Genomic DNA, 15,906 nt, shown 5'->3' on the forward strand with positions numbered 1-15,906 from the left:
GTAATCTTATTCCGTGCTCTCTTCATATTCACAAGTCTACCTGCTGCTCCTCTGTCAGCTGGCCCATTATAGCTTCGCTTTGAAGAGGTTAGGTCCATACTAACCAGCTTCAGGCATGTGGGAGCCCCACCCTTTCCAGCACTCCACGCCCTCTCCATGAATAGCTCCAAGACACCTCCCTCCAGGGAAAGTACCTACTGTTCCCTTCACACATAAGGCTTCTATCAGACCGTTTCTAATGGACATTTCTATCCACAGTTACTCACCTTGTGAACACCCCCGGACGCCAGACTAAATCAGGAGTTTTGTTCAGCAGTTCCCTTGCTTTACTGGTAGGTGGCTTCACGCGGTTCTGTATCAAGTGTGCACACACCCTGAAAGTGACGCTGGAGCCGCATTTAACCGCCACACCGGCACACTGACGTTCCTTTCTTTCCATGTCTTTGGATTCAGATCCCGAGCTCGCTCCGTCAACCTTTCTATTTGAGTGTATTTTTCATCCACATTCTGTGTGCAATTGTATGTCACTTCTAAAAACTACAGAATGTAAGCCGTGCAGTGACTGTCACAAACAGATGTCTGTGAGACCCCCACCAGGTTTGTCTCTGGTGCTTTGGTTCGTTACACGACTCCAAGTCTTAAGACTGCAAAGGGTATGAATGCAAAGGTGAGCCTGGACAGCAGTGACGAGCTCCTCTACAACACCAAACATTGTCAGAAGGCATGTAACAGCTGGTCTCAGTTGAAGTCAAGGATGGAAACCTGTTTTCGCTTGCGAGGCCATTGTCAGGAAAGGTCCTCTTCACATTCAGTCTTCAGATAAGTTGAAGAAAAAACACAAGAAGTCTAAGTGTGACTACAGCCTCTGGCGACTCATCAGGAGAAGTTGTGTGGACATCAGGGGATGCCTCTTGATTTCAGTTGAGTTCTCCTACTATGGAGCCAATCACCTGACTTGAGATGAAAATCTTTTCTTTGACTTTCAGGGCGCCAGTGGGTTCGACACCTCCCCAGACACTGAATGGAATTCCTTACCCCAGCCCCTCCAGAGAGTAATCTGCTTAATTTGCTGTGGTGATATGGAGGGCTGCAGGACTTTTATACATCTAGCTCCCATCTGTTGAAGTAAAGGCAAATGTTCTGACTGAATTCCTGTACACTGGAGAGACTTCCAAAGAAGTACTCCAGGCATTTAGAAAGCAGATGTCCTCTTCAGCCAATCTTGCATGCCACTCCATTAATGTTAGTTGCCTCAAGTGATGCTATTAACATGCATTATGGAACATGGTGGAAAAGATCTTGTGCAGCGTCCCAGAAGAAGTTTAGGTAGATTATACAGGAATGCCCAAGATGCCGCGACATAACTCACAAATGCTTGGCCAAGGCAGTTGGTCCCAGTGTGGTGCTTTGTCGCCATGTGTGGATGAGATCCACAGGCTTTTCAAGTGAAGTGTGGGCATCACAATAGACATGCCATTTGACCATTTGGTGACAATGGAGACTTCCCTGGAGAGCTTTAAAGAGAAGAGCCACATGTTACTCCCTCAGTCTGTGTACCTGTGCAGCTGTCTTCCCAGCAGTTTTGCCCCTTTGGAAGCTTCAGAAGGGTTTGGCAAAACACCAGTGCACCTCTGCAACAACAGACCCATCAAATCTCTCTTATAGCTGGTTGACAACATCTAGGCCCTCAGGAAAAATGCACTGCTTAGCTTCCCCCCCTCCCCCTCCCTGCCACCAAACCCCACTATAAGCTTGCTCTCGGTGACACATGGCCATCCTGTTGGAAGCAGGTAAGGCAGTACCACCACAGGTGGCAGAGCATCTCATCCAATAGATGGATGCTTGCAGTCATTCTACAAGGAAATGGACTACCATTTGTTTCTTTGCCACCGCATATTCCTACACTAGAACGGCTGTTGGATGCCCACTTCTCCTTACAGAAGGAAGTCCAGGCTCTTTGGGCTAAAGAGCCATCAAGATGGTTCCAGTACCTGAAATAGAGACAGGGTGTTACCCCAGTTATTTCCTGGTGCTGAAGAAGGGCGACTGCACCTTAGACCTTCGCCATCTCAACTCCTTTCTCAAGAAGGATGAATTCAAGATGCTCATGCAGGCCCAAGTTCTGTCTACCCTGGATCAAGGTGACTGAGTGGCTGGATTAGATATGCAAGATGATTATCACATCCCCATGGGTGTTACCTGTGGTTTAAGGTTGGCATAAGCATTTTTAGTGCTCCCCTTCGGCCTCACAAGTGCCCCTAAGGTGTTCATAAAAGTGATGGCGGGGGCGGCAGTACACCTTTGGTGGTTGGGAATACCAGCCTTACCATGCTGTGACGACTGGTTGCTGAAGGCAGGCTCGCCGCAGTCCGTCATAGACAATCTCTAGATGACAGCGGATCTCCTCAAACCTTTGGGGTTCTTAATAAACATTTTTAAGTCACACCGAACTCCTTTCCAGAGGCTCTAGTTTATCAGAGCTTTTCCAGGTATTGTGGTCTTTTGAGCCTTTCCAGTGACTCAAGGAGTCCAGGACAGATGGACTATGATCTCGTCGTTTCAACCTCTGTCCTGGATCTCAATGAGAGTGGCTTTGAGGCTGCTTGGCATTCTTGCATCCTGGTTGTGGAACATGCCAGATGGCTTGAGAGTGCTCTGCATTTGGATCTGAAAACCCAGTGGGCTCAGCACCAAGGAAAACTGTTTAATTCCATTGAAGTTTTGAAGAACACTGCGATAGACCTGCGGTTGGACTCGTAGCAGAACCCTCTCACTAACCCAGAGTTGAGTGATGGATGCATCGTAGCTGGGTTGGGCAGGCCATCTGCAAGAAGTGTAGATCAGTGGAGTCTGCTCTCTGGCAGACACCTGCCTCCACATCAGTCAGTTGTCCTTCCTCTTGATCATCTGGAGCTGGCTCAGGTTCTCAGACCTCCATTTGGTATTTCACCAAGCAGGGCAACTTAGTCCAGTAACAGGAGGCTCTGCGCTTATGGAACTGACAGAGCTGCCAGGGCATCTCTTTGGTAACCAACCACCTGGCAGGAACTGTGAATGCCAGGGTGAACAAACTCAGCCGGCATTGCCTAGAGGATCACAAATGGCAATTACACAGAGGTGGCACTGGGAATCTTCCAGCAATGGGGAGAACCCTGGATCAAGCTTTTTGCCACCATGGAGGACATGTAATGTCCAAGGTTTTGCGCATTGGAGTTATCAAGGTCACTCTCCCTCCAAGACACTTTCTACCTCGAGTGGGGCTTGGGACTCAAGTATACCTTCCTGCCGCTTTCTCTCCTGTGCAAAGTTCTGAGGAAGATTGTGAACTATTGTGCCCATGTCATCTTAATGCCTTCGTATTGGACCAGAAGATTGTGCAAATAGCATGTCTGTCCGTGAGCATCTGTCCACTGATCCGGCTGCCTCTTTGGGAGGATCATCGGTCGCAGCAGCAGAACACCTGAGTCTGCACAGATTACATAACTAAGTGTGAAGATTGAGTGGTGACAGTTGACTGATTTAGACCCTCCTCCCAAGGTAGTGGTTGTCATCTTAGACTGTAAAGCATTTACACTGGATGTTACGCGCAGTTTGTGGTTTTGCATACCCTTTGGTAGTTAGAACCACTGCTAGCCAAATTGTTGAATGTATTGCTTTTGTGCTATCTTTGTCACAGCAAGACTTTGTTGTATCCACTGTAAAGTGTTATTTATTAGCCTTGTTGGGCTTTTTATGTTTACAATCCTTTAAACAGTCTGTGATGCGTTTTCTGAAAAGGTCACTCCAAGTGTACACTCAAACCAATTGTGATACCAGATTGGCAACTTAATTTTGTTCTCCGTACTTGATGTGCACCTCGTTTGAGCCAATGCACAACTGCCCTCTAAGTCCTGTGACTGCAATAGTCTTACTCATAGCAGTAACATTTCTTGAGAGTGAGTTGCAAGTGTGGTCTGTCAAGCAAGCATATAATGCCTTTTTCCGTTGTTGGTACAGACTAGAGCTGCATTCCTGCCCAAGGTTGTGGCACCTTTCCGTGTCGGACAATCAGTCATACTTTCAGTATTCGTTATTCCATCTCATCCCTTGATGGAGTAAGAAAGACTCCATCATATGGATCCCAAACGAGCTTTGAACTTTTACATTGGTCGACTAAAGATCATAGATTGCATATTCAGCATCTTGTGTGGTTTGCATGAACAAAGATGGGTAAGGCAGTGCAGAAAAAAAGTATTTCACGGTGGGTAGTCCTCTGCATCAAGGTATGCTATGTAGTGAATAAGAAGCAACTCTGAGGGCTTGAAAGCCCATTCCTCCAGGGAGAAGGCAGCTTCTACTGCGTTGGCACACTAAGTGCCCATCCTGGAAAACTGTCAGGCTGTAGTGTGGGAGTCAGTTCACACATTCACAAAGCACTAATTCCTTGCTAGCCAGGTCTGCCAGGAAGGCTACTGTGCCCATTAGGTCCTGCAGGACTTTATGGTCTGAGCCATTCTACGTACCCACCACCTAGGGATGTACTGCTTTGGTATCCATTCACAGGGTCAGGAATCTGTTTATAGAAGTATCCATCAGAAAGACAAGTTATTTGCCTTTGGTAATGCTTGTTCCGGTGGAAACTCTATTCGCAGATTCCCAACCAACCCATCCATCTTCCCCATTCTGGTGAATGGACTCGTCTTTATCTTTAAGATATCACTTTTTAAGGCATCTTTGCACTGTAAAACCTGATCAACCAATGGCTCCACATCTGACAACTCGGGCAGCGTCTAAAGAAACCAGCAGCAGCACACTGGTGTGGCAGTTATAAGTGGTTCAGGTGTCTCTTCCAGGGTGGTCGGAGTCGGCGATGAGTGGCACAATACCACCTATGGATGTGCAAGAGAATTGCTGAAAAATAATCTCTCTACATCCAGTCTGGCACCTAGGGCTCTTCATAAGGTGAGGAATTTGCGGTTAGATGGAGTATCCTCCAGAAATAGCGTTACATAAGGAAAATAACGTATTTTTGTTACCTAGAAAGCAAGGGCCGTATTCATGCTAAAACCCTGCCTTGTGTTTTTTTTATATCAGCCACAAATGGCCACTCCGAGTGCCTACGGCTATTGATAGGAAACGCAGACATTCAGACAGCTGTGGACATTCAGGATGGAAATGGACAGTAAGTGAATCAAAATACTGCGTGTTGTGTGTGCACCTACTCTCTCCGTTTGTGAACAGAGCAGTAAACTTATGAAGCAGTTACTCCAGCAAGTCTCTTTTACAGAGTGGTGCTTGTGCCCCTGAAATTCCCTCACACCCTGCATGTGGGAGCTGCTGTAAATTTTCGCTGTACGTCTCACTGTAAATACATGTAGCTCATGATGAGCCCTGTCCTTGATATAACATGTTTGATACCATTAACGTTTGCCTCTACTTCTAACGCTTTTATTATTAGCACAGATTAGCCCTATTTCAAGGTACCATTTTATGTTTGAAGAGGTATAAAGTATTTGTGCCTCTAAGTGTATAATGCAGCATTTTTTGTTTTTTAAATCAGGGTGTCATGCTTCTTAACGAGAAGTTTGAAAACTTTATAAATTACTGTCAAACAAAAACACACTACAAAGTCTTGCTTGCATTACCTGCCCAAGTCTTGTTCTCTGCCTGATAGTCCACCCTCCCCTCTTGTCCCCGCTCCTGGCCACTTGCCCAAGTTTAACCAGTTTTAATACAACATTCCTGAGGTGTTAATGTTATAAATCTGTAATAAAAGCTCAGACTCATTGTCTGTTCTCTACTGATTGTTAGTCTTTAAGCATCAAGAACCATGAATGCATCAGATGGTCATGACTGAGGTTCCTGCTGATGGGATCTCTGTGGAATCATTTTACTCCTCAATTTCTCACACCAGTGACACTGGCTCATGTGTGCATTTCTCTGATTGTCTCCCACCCTTTCCTTACAAATAAAAAAAAATATTCATGTATGGCTTGGTTTATTTTGGCACAAAAAAATACAACCCTTGCTTTCGCTAAACCAACAGAGCAGTTGTCGTGGCTGTCATTCTCCCTAACATATTTACTGTTTGGTCTGTTATGGAGCAAATACAAATGTAACGCAGTCCCTAAATTTAAAATATTCGCTTATTAAAGCCAGCCAGTAAACTGGTCCCCCTAAAGTAGTAGAAGTCAACACCCTTTCCACTCTCTTCTCAGACCCAAGTACTATATAGCAAAGTAAAATACCTGCTATTTGTTTGAAGCTAATTAACCTTAAAATGTCTTTCTAATAGACCATACCAACCGCAGACTCTTCCCCCAGGTGCCAGACTGGATCCGGCGGATTTAGTGGCAATGCTTCCACTCACCACTAGGTGCCATTGTGCAGGTCTGCATTGGCTCCGTACCACCCCATAAGAGACAGAGCGGAGCAGTATTTAAGTGCTACCCCTGTATTCTGATAAGTTCCTTTCTTTCTGTACATTTTGACATGGATCTGGAGTTTCACTCTCAACTTGCTCAGCCTTCAGACGACTCCTAAACTTTCCGTAGTGTTCTAAAGAGCAACATTCTCACTGAAAATTGGCTCCACGTCATGCCTTGAATGCAGGAAGGAGATGTCGGTCACAGACCCTGGTGAGTGCCTTTGGTGCCTGTGCTCTCGGCATGAACTGAAGCCCTTTGACAAGTGCTCCATAATGCACCCAAAGGCCATTGAAGATGGAGGAGGCGAAGCTGTATGTTGCCAAACACAAGAGATCCTGCTCAAATTCACAGTCTTGGTCTTTAACCCCACTTCCTGCTCAGAGTCCTCTTGTTAGTCCAAACACCACCGTAAGACTGCAAAGTGGGACAGGACCCTATTCTGCCACTCTGACTTCATAGAGAAGGCGTGAGGGAGTCAAGACTTGTCACATTCCATCTTGTTTGTCGGCCATGGAATACATTTCTCAGTTGAATCCTAAGCGAAGTGTTTCGTGGGCAGTCATCGACCACGCAGCAAATCATGACCTTCAAACAGTGTATGCTGCAAATTTTATATATGCTTCCTGTCCCATCAAGACTCTCCCCAAGCACCCTACTCTAAAGAATGTTATTGAATGGTATGGACCCCAGTAAGGTGAACCCTGACTTTTTTTTCCCCAACCAATCCTCCAGATAGAGAATCCAAAGGATTGATGTCTTTGGTAAACGTATGCTTTCCTCTGCTAGCATGGCACTGTGCTTTATGAACGTGTTTTCCCTATTGGATCTCCACACGCATGCCATTTTGGATGCAGCCAGCGAGAACTTGCAGGCACTCCCATAGGACCTTTAGGCTTCCTCGACTCCGACAATACACAAGTGGGAGGAGGCAGCTAAGCACGCTATCAGCACAAGTTTGGATACCACGGACTGCACTGGCAGAATGGACACTACTAGTGTTGTGCTCCAAAGACCTGCTGGGACGGGGGACACTTGTTTCTCCGGCGGTATGTAGGCTTTTCCAATGAACATGCCATTTGATGGGTCCCTCCTTTTTGGGGAGAAGGTGGACTCCTCTTTGAAATGCTTTAAAGACAGTAGAGCTACAAACAGCATGTTCTTGATACTGTTGACCTCTCCCATACAATTTCCGCACCAGTTTAGGAAATTTACGGACTTTTCCTGGGGACTAGCATATAAGCCGACATAGCTTTCTCTGTGGTAATGCAGCAGTCATTTCAGGGAAGTGGAATCGGCAGACAGGGTGCAGGCCTGCAGGGTCATCAGTCTTCAAACCTCTCTTCCATGCTACAACAGACAACTGCTTTAGTTAATCTTCAGTGACTAACTACTACCCATTAGAAGGCAGTATAAAGCAGTTCTTCCTGAGTTGCCAATCCATTATGTCCAATAGAAAGATCTGGCAAACTGTTCAAAAGGGCTACGCCCTTCCTTTTCTCCTTCCCACCTAGTATTCCTCACATCATAAATGGATTTCAGCAGACCACTCGCCAGTCTTGTTACAGGGGGATTATGCCTGTTTCTCTGTGAAGGTGCCATAGAGAGGTTATCGAATGCTACGAAAGACGGGGATTGCTGCCACCTTGTCTCAAAGATGATTTAGTGGCCTCATCCTCTCTCGGACCTCCAAACACATTCCTGTAGAAGGATAAATTCAATACACTCATATTGGCCCAGATCGTATCTGCCCTGGTCTCGGGGAAACTAGCTGATGGCCTTGGACATGCAGGAAGCATATTTTCATGTACCCCCCAGCAGTCCTCCAGGCGTTACTTGTGGTTCAAGGTAGGCCACAAGCATTTTCAGTTCTTTGTCTATCCCTTTAGCTTCATCAACATCCCTTGTATGTTCACAAAAATGATGGTTGCTACCCATCTTGGGAGGTCAGGAATCATTGTATTCCCATACCTTAATGACTGGCTCCTGAAGGTGGCTCACCAAAGTCGGTTGTGGACCACTACTTTGTCATTGGATTTCACCATAAACTTGCCAAAGGTCCACCTGATTCCCTTGCATAGGCTTTCATTCTCTGGGGCAATGTTCAACACACTAAAGTTCAGGTTTTTTTCTCAACAACGAGTTGTGGCCATTCAGGCTGTGATCCCAGTGTTTCAGGCTCAATCTGGGTGAGGCTGTCTCTGACCTTCTTGGCCTCATAGCCTTGTTCATCCTCCTTGTCAGCTATGTCAAGTGGCATGTGCAAGCCCCATAGAGGGACCTGACATAACAGTGGGCCCAGGATGAAGGACGCCTTGCCAACACGATCCAGGTCTTGAAGGAGACAACTCTTGATCTGCAGTGGTGGCTGACGAACCGCAGTTTGTCTTGTGGCAGGCCATTTTCCTTTCCCCACCAGGAGCTGACAGTAGTGAGGGTATCCTGTTGGAGCAACAGTTCCTTCACCCAAAGCTATGCAATTTACACCTCCATGCGTGGCGGTTGAGTGGCAACAATTGACTTGTTTCATTTGCTGTGTGAAGCAGTAGAAATCCTCCTCGTTGCCAGAGCCCCCACCCCACCCCTGAAATCCAATTATGCTGGGCTCGGTGGCAAATGTGTAACCTGGTGTGGTGCCCCAGACACTGAACCTTTACAGGCAAAACTTTTGAACAACTTTATATTTGTTTTGTCTTTAGCCGAGGAAGGCCTTGCATGGGACATTGTAGAAAGTTTGTTTATTTCACTTTTCCGCCCCTAAAACCTAAACTACCCCGACCTCTCTTCCGGCCCCACCCCCCTAAAACTACTGCAGCCCCCCCCACCAAACCTAAACTACCCCGACCCCACCACCCCTGCCCTTAAAATCTAAAAAAATACTCCAACACCCCACCCCTGCCCCAAAACGGCCCCAGCCAACTTACCTGACCGTGTCCTCCTCAGAAGCAGACTCCCTTTTTCTGTGCCTTAACCACACGTGTGTTGTTCAGCACATGCGTGGTTAGGGCACAGAAGAGCAAAGTCGTGGTTAAAGAAAGCGTTGTTCCGCTTTCGTTGTTCACGACTTCATTCTTTTGGAGTCGTGGTTCGGGATGTTTCCCTTCGTACTTGTTTTTCCAGTAGTGTTTTATTTTTCGGACTGTTGGCTTAGTCCATTAACTAGAGTGCTTTTGAGCCAAGGTATTTAATGAATTTCAAAAACATTAAAATAATAAAAAGAAGCATTAAGTCCGAAAGATTTTACGGTAAGCATGTGCAGCTTTCTTCCCTGCTTAATCAGGTGGTTTTAGTTTCAGTCGTACCTATTACTGAAGAAATAAAACATGGCAATGGTTGAGTGATGAGGAGCAGGTGGAGACTAGGAGGAATAAAAAAAAATAAAAAAAAGTTTGGTTTGGAGTCTGAGGATTCTTCTTTCAGGCTGAGGATTATGTCCTGCAGTTGTATAATGCATACCATTAAGGAACAAAGATGCTTACTATCAGGTGGCTTCTTCCTAGCTTCAAAGCAAGTAAATATTGTTCCCCCTCTTCATTTAATTGCTTAGGTAGCTCACCATTTTCATATCGTAGTAAGTTCACTTTAATAAAACAGCCCATGATTGTGAAATAATTAAATATGCTATTTTCAAAGAGAAATTTTCTTTGTTGATAATCTGCCCACATTAAAAGGGTATGTCACCTAACAAACAAATCCATAAAAGCAACGATTTCTGGGTTCCTGTTTGTGAAAATGGTTTAAAAGTACCTCCCAGCTGTAATTAGTTATGTAATATGTATTGCATTAATGTATCTAGAATTAATTCTTACCTTTCAGGTTTTTACCAAGTTTTTAAAACCAAACGTTCTAATAATTTTAGGCAATCTTGTTATTTTACATTTTAATGTGTCTGTAATTCACGTAAATGTATGTAATTGTACCTACATTTAAAACCCTGAAGTGAAGTAGCTACCACCAGCTATTTAATTTTAAAAATGCCCTTGTTACGAGTGTTCTAGTTTGGAGATCGGTGTTGATACTGGCCTTTTGTTCGCTTCTGCAGTCAGCTCGCGTTCCTCTGACATCCTGCCGTACTTCACCCTGTCATTTGCTTCACAGGACTCCACTGATGCTGTCCGTTCTGAACGGCCACACAGACTGCGTGTACTCACTGCTCAACAAGGGCGCCAACGTCGATGCCAAAGACAAATGGGGAAGGACGGCATTGCACAGAGGGGTAAGAGCGGTGGTTTCTCGAGTTCACTTACCCATCTGAATGTCCAATTAGATGATTGGTAGGAGCCCTTTGTGAGCAAGGTTGGAATTTGTCACAGTTCACAATCAAGGATGATTTTTTTTTACCCTTGCTGTATGTTGAATTTTCCCCTCCTTGTCGCTAGGTAGGAGACCTTCCCCTCTGCATCATCTGGTGCAGGGGGTGGGGGTGAAGGTTAGAGAAAGAGATGTGGAGCAGAGGTGTCTGGTGGGCTGATGGAAGTTCACACGATGGTTCGAGTAGGTGGGTCTGCAGTTGTGTAGGGCCTTGTATGCATGGGGCAGGAGCTTGAACTGGCATCGTTTCTGTACAGGGAGCCAACGGAGTTCCCAGAGGTAGGGGGTGAGGTGGGTTCATCTAGGCAGATCCAGGATGTGTGTGTGTGTTTCCATAGTGTTTGTAGAAATCTCACGTGATTCTCTAGTCTCTCATTGATAGTCGTTGCTGGGAGATGGCCTGGAGATCTGTGGGCATGTCTGTAGCCTTGCTGTAGTCTCCCTGAGGTGTACGGTTGCACGGGGGTAAGGTCCAGACATCTAGTCATCCCTTGAGCCCTTCCTTAGTCTCCCAGAGAGGGAGTGGCTCACTAGTGCTGGGTTAAGGTGTTAATGGATATCCCTTTTGCTCTTCTCTAGTCTCCCAAAGGTAGTCACTGAGCTCAAAGCCCTTGATCTTAAAGCACCACTGTAGCATTTCTTAAATCACACACGTATCGAGGTAGTTGGAGAGGGTCAAGGAATCTGCGACATCAGTTGACTGCGTCTGCAGTCTCCCAGCGACGAATGGGCGCACACCTGAAGGGCCCAGTGATTTTTGAATACATGTAAAGATGTTCCTTATTTTCCTGGAGTTAGAAGTCACTGTGACATTAAGGGCTTCTCTAGAACATTGCTTCAATCTCAGAGATGGGGGCTTCACTTGAATACGGTCCAAAAATTGTTTCGTAGCCATCCCTCAAGATGTTCTCTAGTCTCTAAGTGGAGAGCTGCTCCGCGCGTACCCTAAAGGTCTTGATTCTCTCTACAGGCTGTGACCGGACACGAGGAGTGTGTGGAAGCCTTGCTTCAACATGGTGCCAAGACCCTGCTGCGGGACTGTAGGGGGCGAACACCTATGCACCTGGCAGCTGCCTGTGGACACATCGGTGTGCTTGGAGCTCTCCTGCAGGCATCTTCAACAGATAGCATTCCTGCAGTAATGGACAATCTTGGTTATACATCTCTCCATTGGGCCTGTTATAACGGTTAGTGGAACGGAGAAGCGTGCACTTGAAAGTATGACAGCTCTACGGTAGCACTGGTTTACCTTGGAAGGTGCAGGTAATAGTTGACGCTTCTGCATCATAGTGGCCTCCATTGATAGACGTACACGTTCTCTTTAGTGCCTGCTGCGCGTGGGAACCCGTCATCAGACGTACATATAACAAGGGTTACAAACCGAGCATGTCCTCATGTAGGGAAGCGCGCTCCAGAGTTTAGAGAAAAGCACACTCTGACTTGCCTAGAAGAGATGGTACGGACTTATCTCCTGTACCTGCTGAAATCTAGTGAGCGAATGATACACTGCAGTGACTAAAGATCTTTTTGTTAAGGGTTTTAGTCTGTCTGTTTATGGGACTTGCATGTAGCTGTTTTTAAGGAGTGGGCCCTCTGTGTACCACTGCATAAATACCCTTCACCCTCTCAATGGGTAGCACCCGCCTTAGTTTCCAATATATTGGGCAGAGGGTTAGTGAGCTGCAGGCTCTGTTTTCGTGACCCTTCTTGAATAATCTATAAGAATGTAAGAATAAAGTTCCTGAGAACTCTCTTTCTTACGAAAAATTGTAGCCTAAACCAAGAAGTTTTTATTTTCCTTTCTTCCTCTTTCTTTCGCTAATCCCTTGTGTACAGAAGAGATCACATTAGCATGTCGCATGTGTAAACCGACTTTACATCGTTGTTCATTTGTACCAAGCACGTTTGGAAAGCGAAGTAACTTGTAGTTCAGTACCATACTATACACACAGCCTTTGAGGCATGTAAGCAGTGTGTAGCCTGAGGGATAGATTCCTGTGTCCCCCAACATGTTATCAAAAGGCCACACAACCTCTTCTGCATGACCTAGAGCTCAGTCCACTAAAAGCAAACCAGGCCCTGCAGGACTCCTAGAAACACGGGTTGACTCCAAATAAAAACCTGGGTGGTTCTGGCCCATGTTGAACCGGTTTATTTTCATCGTTACTTTTGAGCTTTTTCTTTTTACTTTGGGTTCCCAGTTCTCCTGCCCTCCAGGAATTGATCTTTCAGTTTGATTGTAGTTTATATTAATGCTAACGCAGATCCTGGTGAGTTACTGGTCATTTGTACAGGAGGTAACTGCAGTCGGTCTTCAGAAGGAAAGGCTGCTTGTGATCCATCCCCCACTGTACGTCTCCCTTCATTTCATGAACAGCCTTCCTCTCTCCCAGTAAAGGTGGGAGAAGGATCACAGAAATAATGGTTCAGCTGGTAACTCTCAATCTTGGATGAGAAGTAGCTGCGTGAAGTCCACTGTAGGCTCTTAAAACAGCCTCCGGCGGGCCTAAAACTGGAGAGTCACTGAGACAGCTGCCCGCGTCTTCCCGCTCTTTTCTGCTTCAATGAGGCAATTAAAGGGGTTGTAAAAGAGCCGAGTTTTATTTTCCGCCAGGTTTAATCTTAGTTGGTTGACTAAGGATAGGAAGTAGTCTCTTTTTTTGCAGGGTAACTAGAATGGACCAGGGTTGTGCTCCCTACTAATCCATGATTTTCGTGGCCTTCTTCAAAAGACTGTCCCTTTGGTCCATCAACCCTTTCTCTAGCACTCTTGTGCCATGTCTGTCTCAGTCTTCCCTCTGGCTGTTGGGTTCTCAGTCTTCACTTGTAACCCATGGAATAAGCAGGGATCTTCCCACAGTAGCCCTCACCTACACCAAGCTGTTCTCAAAACTGCACCAAATGCAGTGTCTGGGGCCCATGCTCCAGCCCGCTTCATTCCTCACCTTCTGAGTCACTTGGCACCCGTGGCTTTCAGAAGCGCTGGATCGTCCATAGATGCCGAGGCTATGATGAGCTGTTACCAGTGTCGGCTTACGTCTCGCACCAGTGTACGCTACACCACAATCTGTGAATCTATGGAAGATTCTAACACCGTCCAGAGAACATAAAGTACTACATTCAATTTTTTTTGTAATTTTTTTTATTTTATTTTTCTCATGGCCTGTAGGTCACGACACCTGTGTTGAGATGCTCCTGGAGCAAGAGGTTTTCCAGAAGCTGGATGGCAATCCCTTCAGCCCTCTTCACTGCGCCGTGTAAGTGAACTGATCATTATTCTCCAGTTAATCTCCCACTAGAGATTCATGAAAGCTACCATTTCTTGATCTTTAACCACATTTACCTTCAATAGGATAAATGACAACGAGGGAGCTGCTGAGATGTTGATAGACACCCTGGGCACCAGCATCGTCAACTCGGTGGACACAAAAGGAAGGTGAGTCTTACTGTATCTGAAAACCGTTTCCCAGTGAATCATGCAGTTGTCTTTCCGCTTGTGAGGGGAGAGTACCCATTTGAGGTAGAAAGCTGAAGTAATGAGTGATCGTTATGAATGCAGCAGTGATAGTTTAAGGTCAGGGACGACATGGGGTGCCGGCGCCCACCATAAACGCACACTACGTTTGTCACGTCGATCCTGCCTCCTCAGTACCAATCCTCATCGATGTACTAAACTAGCCTGTTGTATGGTAATCCCATAAAGGGTTGTGATGTTTCCACGCCCCATCGATGAGTATGGCGGCTTAAAAATCACTGATCCTGTGAGGACACCAATGAGTTTCTCATTCTCTTCTCCACCCTTCCTAACTAAATGATGAGTTGCCTGCACCGCAGACACAACTGGAAAGATTTCACTAAAGAAAGTGATCACTTGAAATATTTGAGAGGACGGTGGTCACCTCGCCCCACCCCAGCCTCCACAGACCTCCATCAGTCCCAGCATGGACTGACGTTTGGGTAGTTTCAAATGAGGTGGATGGACTACTAAACAAAGGCTGTTGTTGAGGCCCAGGGCCATGTTAACATTCCTCACTGCTACTTAAAGTTGTATCAAGCATGTAAAGGTAAGTCACTAGTTTCTTCTGTCGGTGGCAGAACATAGGTGTTCACTTGTATTAAGAGTGATGCATCTCCCGTGTTTATGATGTGGAATGCTTTATACAGCGACAAGCATGTCTCGTGTACAGTGAGTGACATTGTATTAAATTGCGAGGGGAGTTGATTGGCAGCTGTCTTGGGTTAATTTTACTCTGTAGATATTTTGCATCTGAGAGGAAATAGCTTTAAGCATGTTACCTTGAAAATCAGTAATAAGCATGTTATGAAAACAAAAGCGTCTGATATATGGAAGAACATAATGGCCCCATTCAGTGGACTGAAAGATCTCTGATCTTCATTGCACCACGCAGGCTTGCTCAAGAGGACTGCAACGTCCGTAAATCTAATCTCTGCGCCAATTACACTAAGATTTGTGCATCCTCAGTATAGGAATTCAATCTTAAACCCACCTTACCTACTCTGTTCAAGGAGAAGTTTAATGTACACATAAAATAAAATAGTTTAGATTCTACTGCAGCATATCTGTACGTTTTCCCACATGGCATTCTCCTGAGGAAGAGGACAATACTAGCCCTTCCTTCCAGTTGTGAGTTCACTTGTCACCCAGTACACCAATGAACAATGAGTGTGGGGGTTTGGAGTAGAGCATATGTGTTGTTTAATTGGCACCCCATTTAATCCATAGACTTGGACTGTTTTTAGTGGTGGCATCTTTTATTTAGAGCATACTTGGGTACCACGTGCAGCTATTTTAAGCGTAGCCTGTGTACCAAAATGCTTTCAATCCATTGGTTGTCCTGGTCTCTTACTAAGGGACCCAAATGCTTCTGATGAAACTTCAGTTAACCTCTTCTCTAGAGACAACATTTACCTTGGGGCTCAATGTCAACTGGCAGCCTCCTGTGAGGAAGCTTTGAAGATGTGTGGGGTTGTAACGTGGGCTGTGAAGGTAAGAGGACCTTCTAGTTTTCTTCGTGGCAAATTTAAGTATGTGTCTTACCGGCTATTGAAGAATCTTGGTTTGCATAAGGTAATGATTGGAGAATACACTGAAGTTAAGAAGTGTTGTGAGTTGTAGCACACTGCGTTCTGAGTCTCTAAATTTCTCCACTTTCTTGGCTGCTGCAACCCT

The 15,906-nt window shown here is 45.7% G+C and overlaps 1 protein-coding gene across 2 annotated transcripts in view; it reads left to right on the forward strand.

Moving 5' to 3' along the window:
- Positions 1 to 15,906, forward strand: part of ANKRD28 (ankyrin repeat domain 28) — a 496,481-nt gene that overhangs the window by 381,803 nt on the left and 98,772 nt on the right. For both annotated transcript variants that reach the window (XM_069212092.1, XM_069212091.1), the window contains exons 19-23: positions 5,074 to 5,161; positions 10,503 to 10,620; positions 11,686 to 11,902; positions 13,885 to 13,972; positions 14,068 to 14,151. In XM_069212092.1, coding sequence (XP_069068193.1) covers positions 5,074 to 5,161; positions 10,503 to 10,620; positions 11,686 to 11,902; positions 13,885 to 13,972; positions 14,068 to 14,151 — 595 coding nt within the window. The remainder of the gene's footprint in view (positions 1 to 5,073; positions 5,162 to 10,502; positions 10,621 to 11,685; positions 11,903 to 13,884; positions 13,973 to 14,067; positions 14,152 to 15,906) is intronic.

The sequence above is a fragment of the Pleurodeles waltl genome, chromosome 10, assembly GCF_031143425.1.
Source record: "Pleurodeles waltl isolate 20211129_DDA chromosome 10, aPleWal1.hap1.20221129, whole genome shotgun sequence".
NCBI lineage: Eukaryota > Metazoa > Chordata > Amphibia > Caudata > Salamandridae > Pleurodeles > Pleurodeles waltl.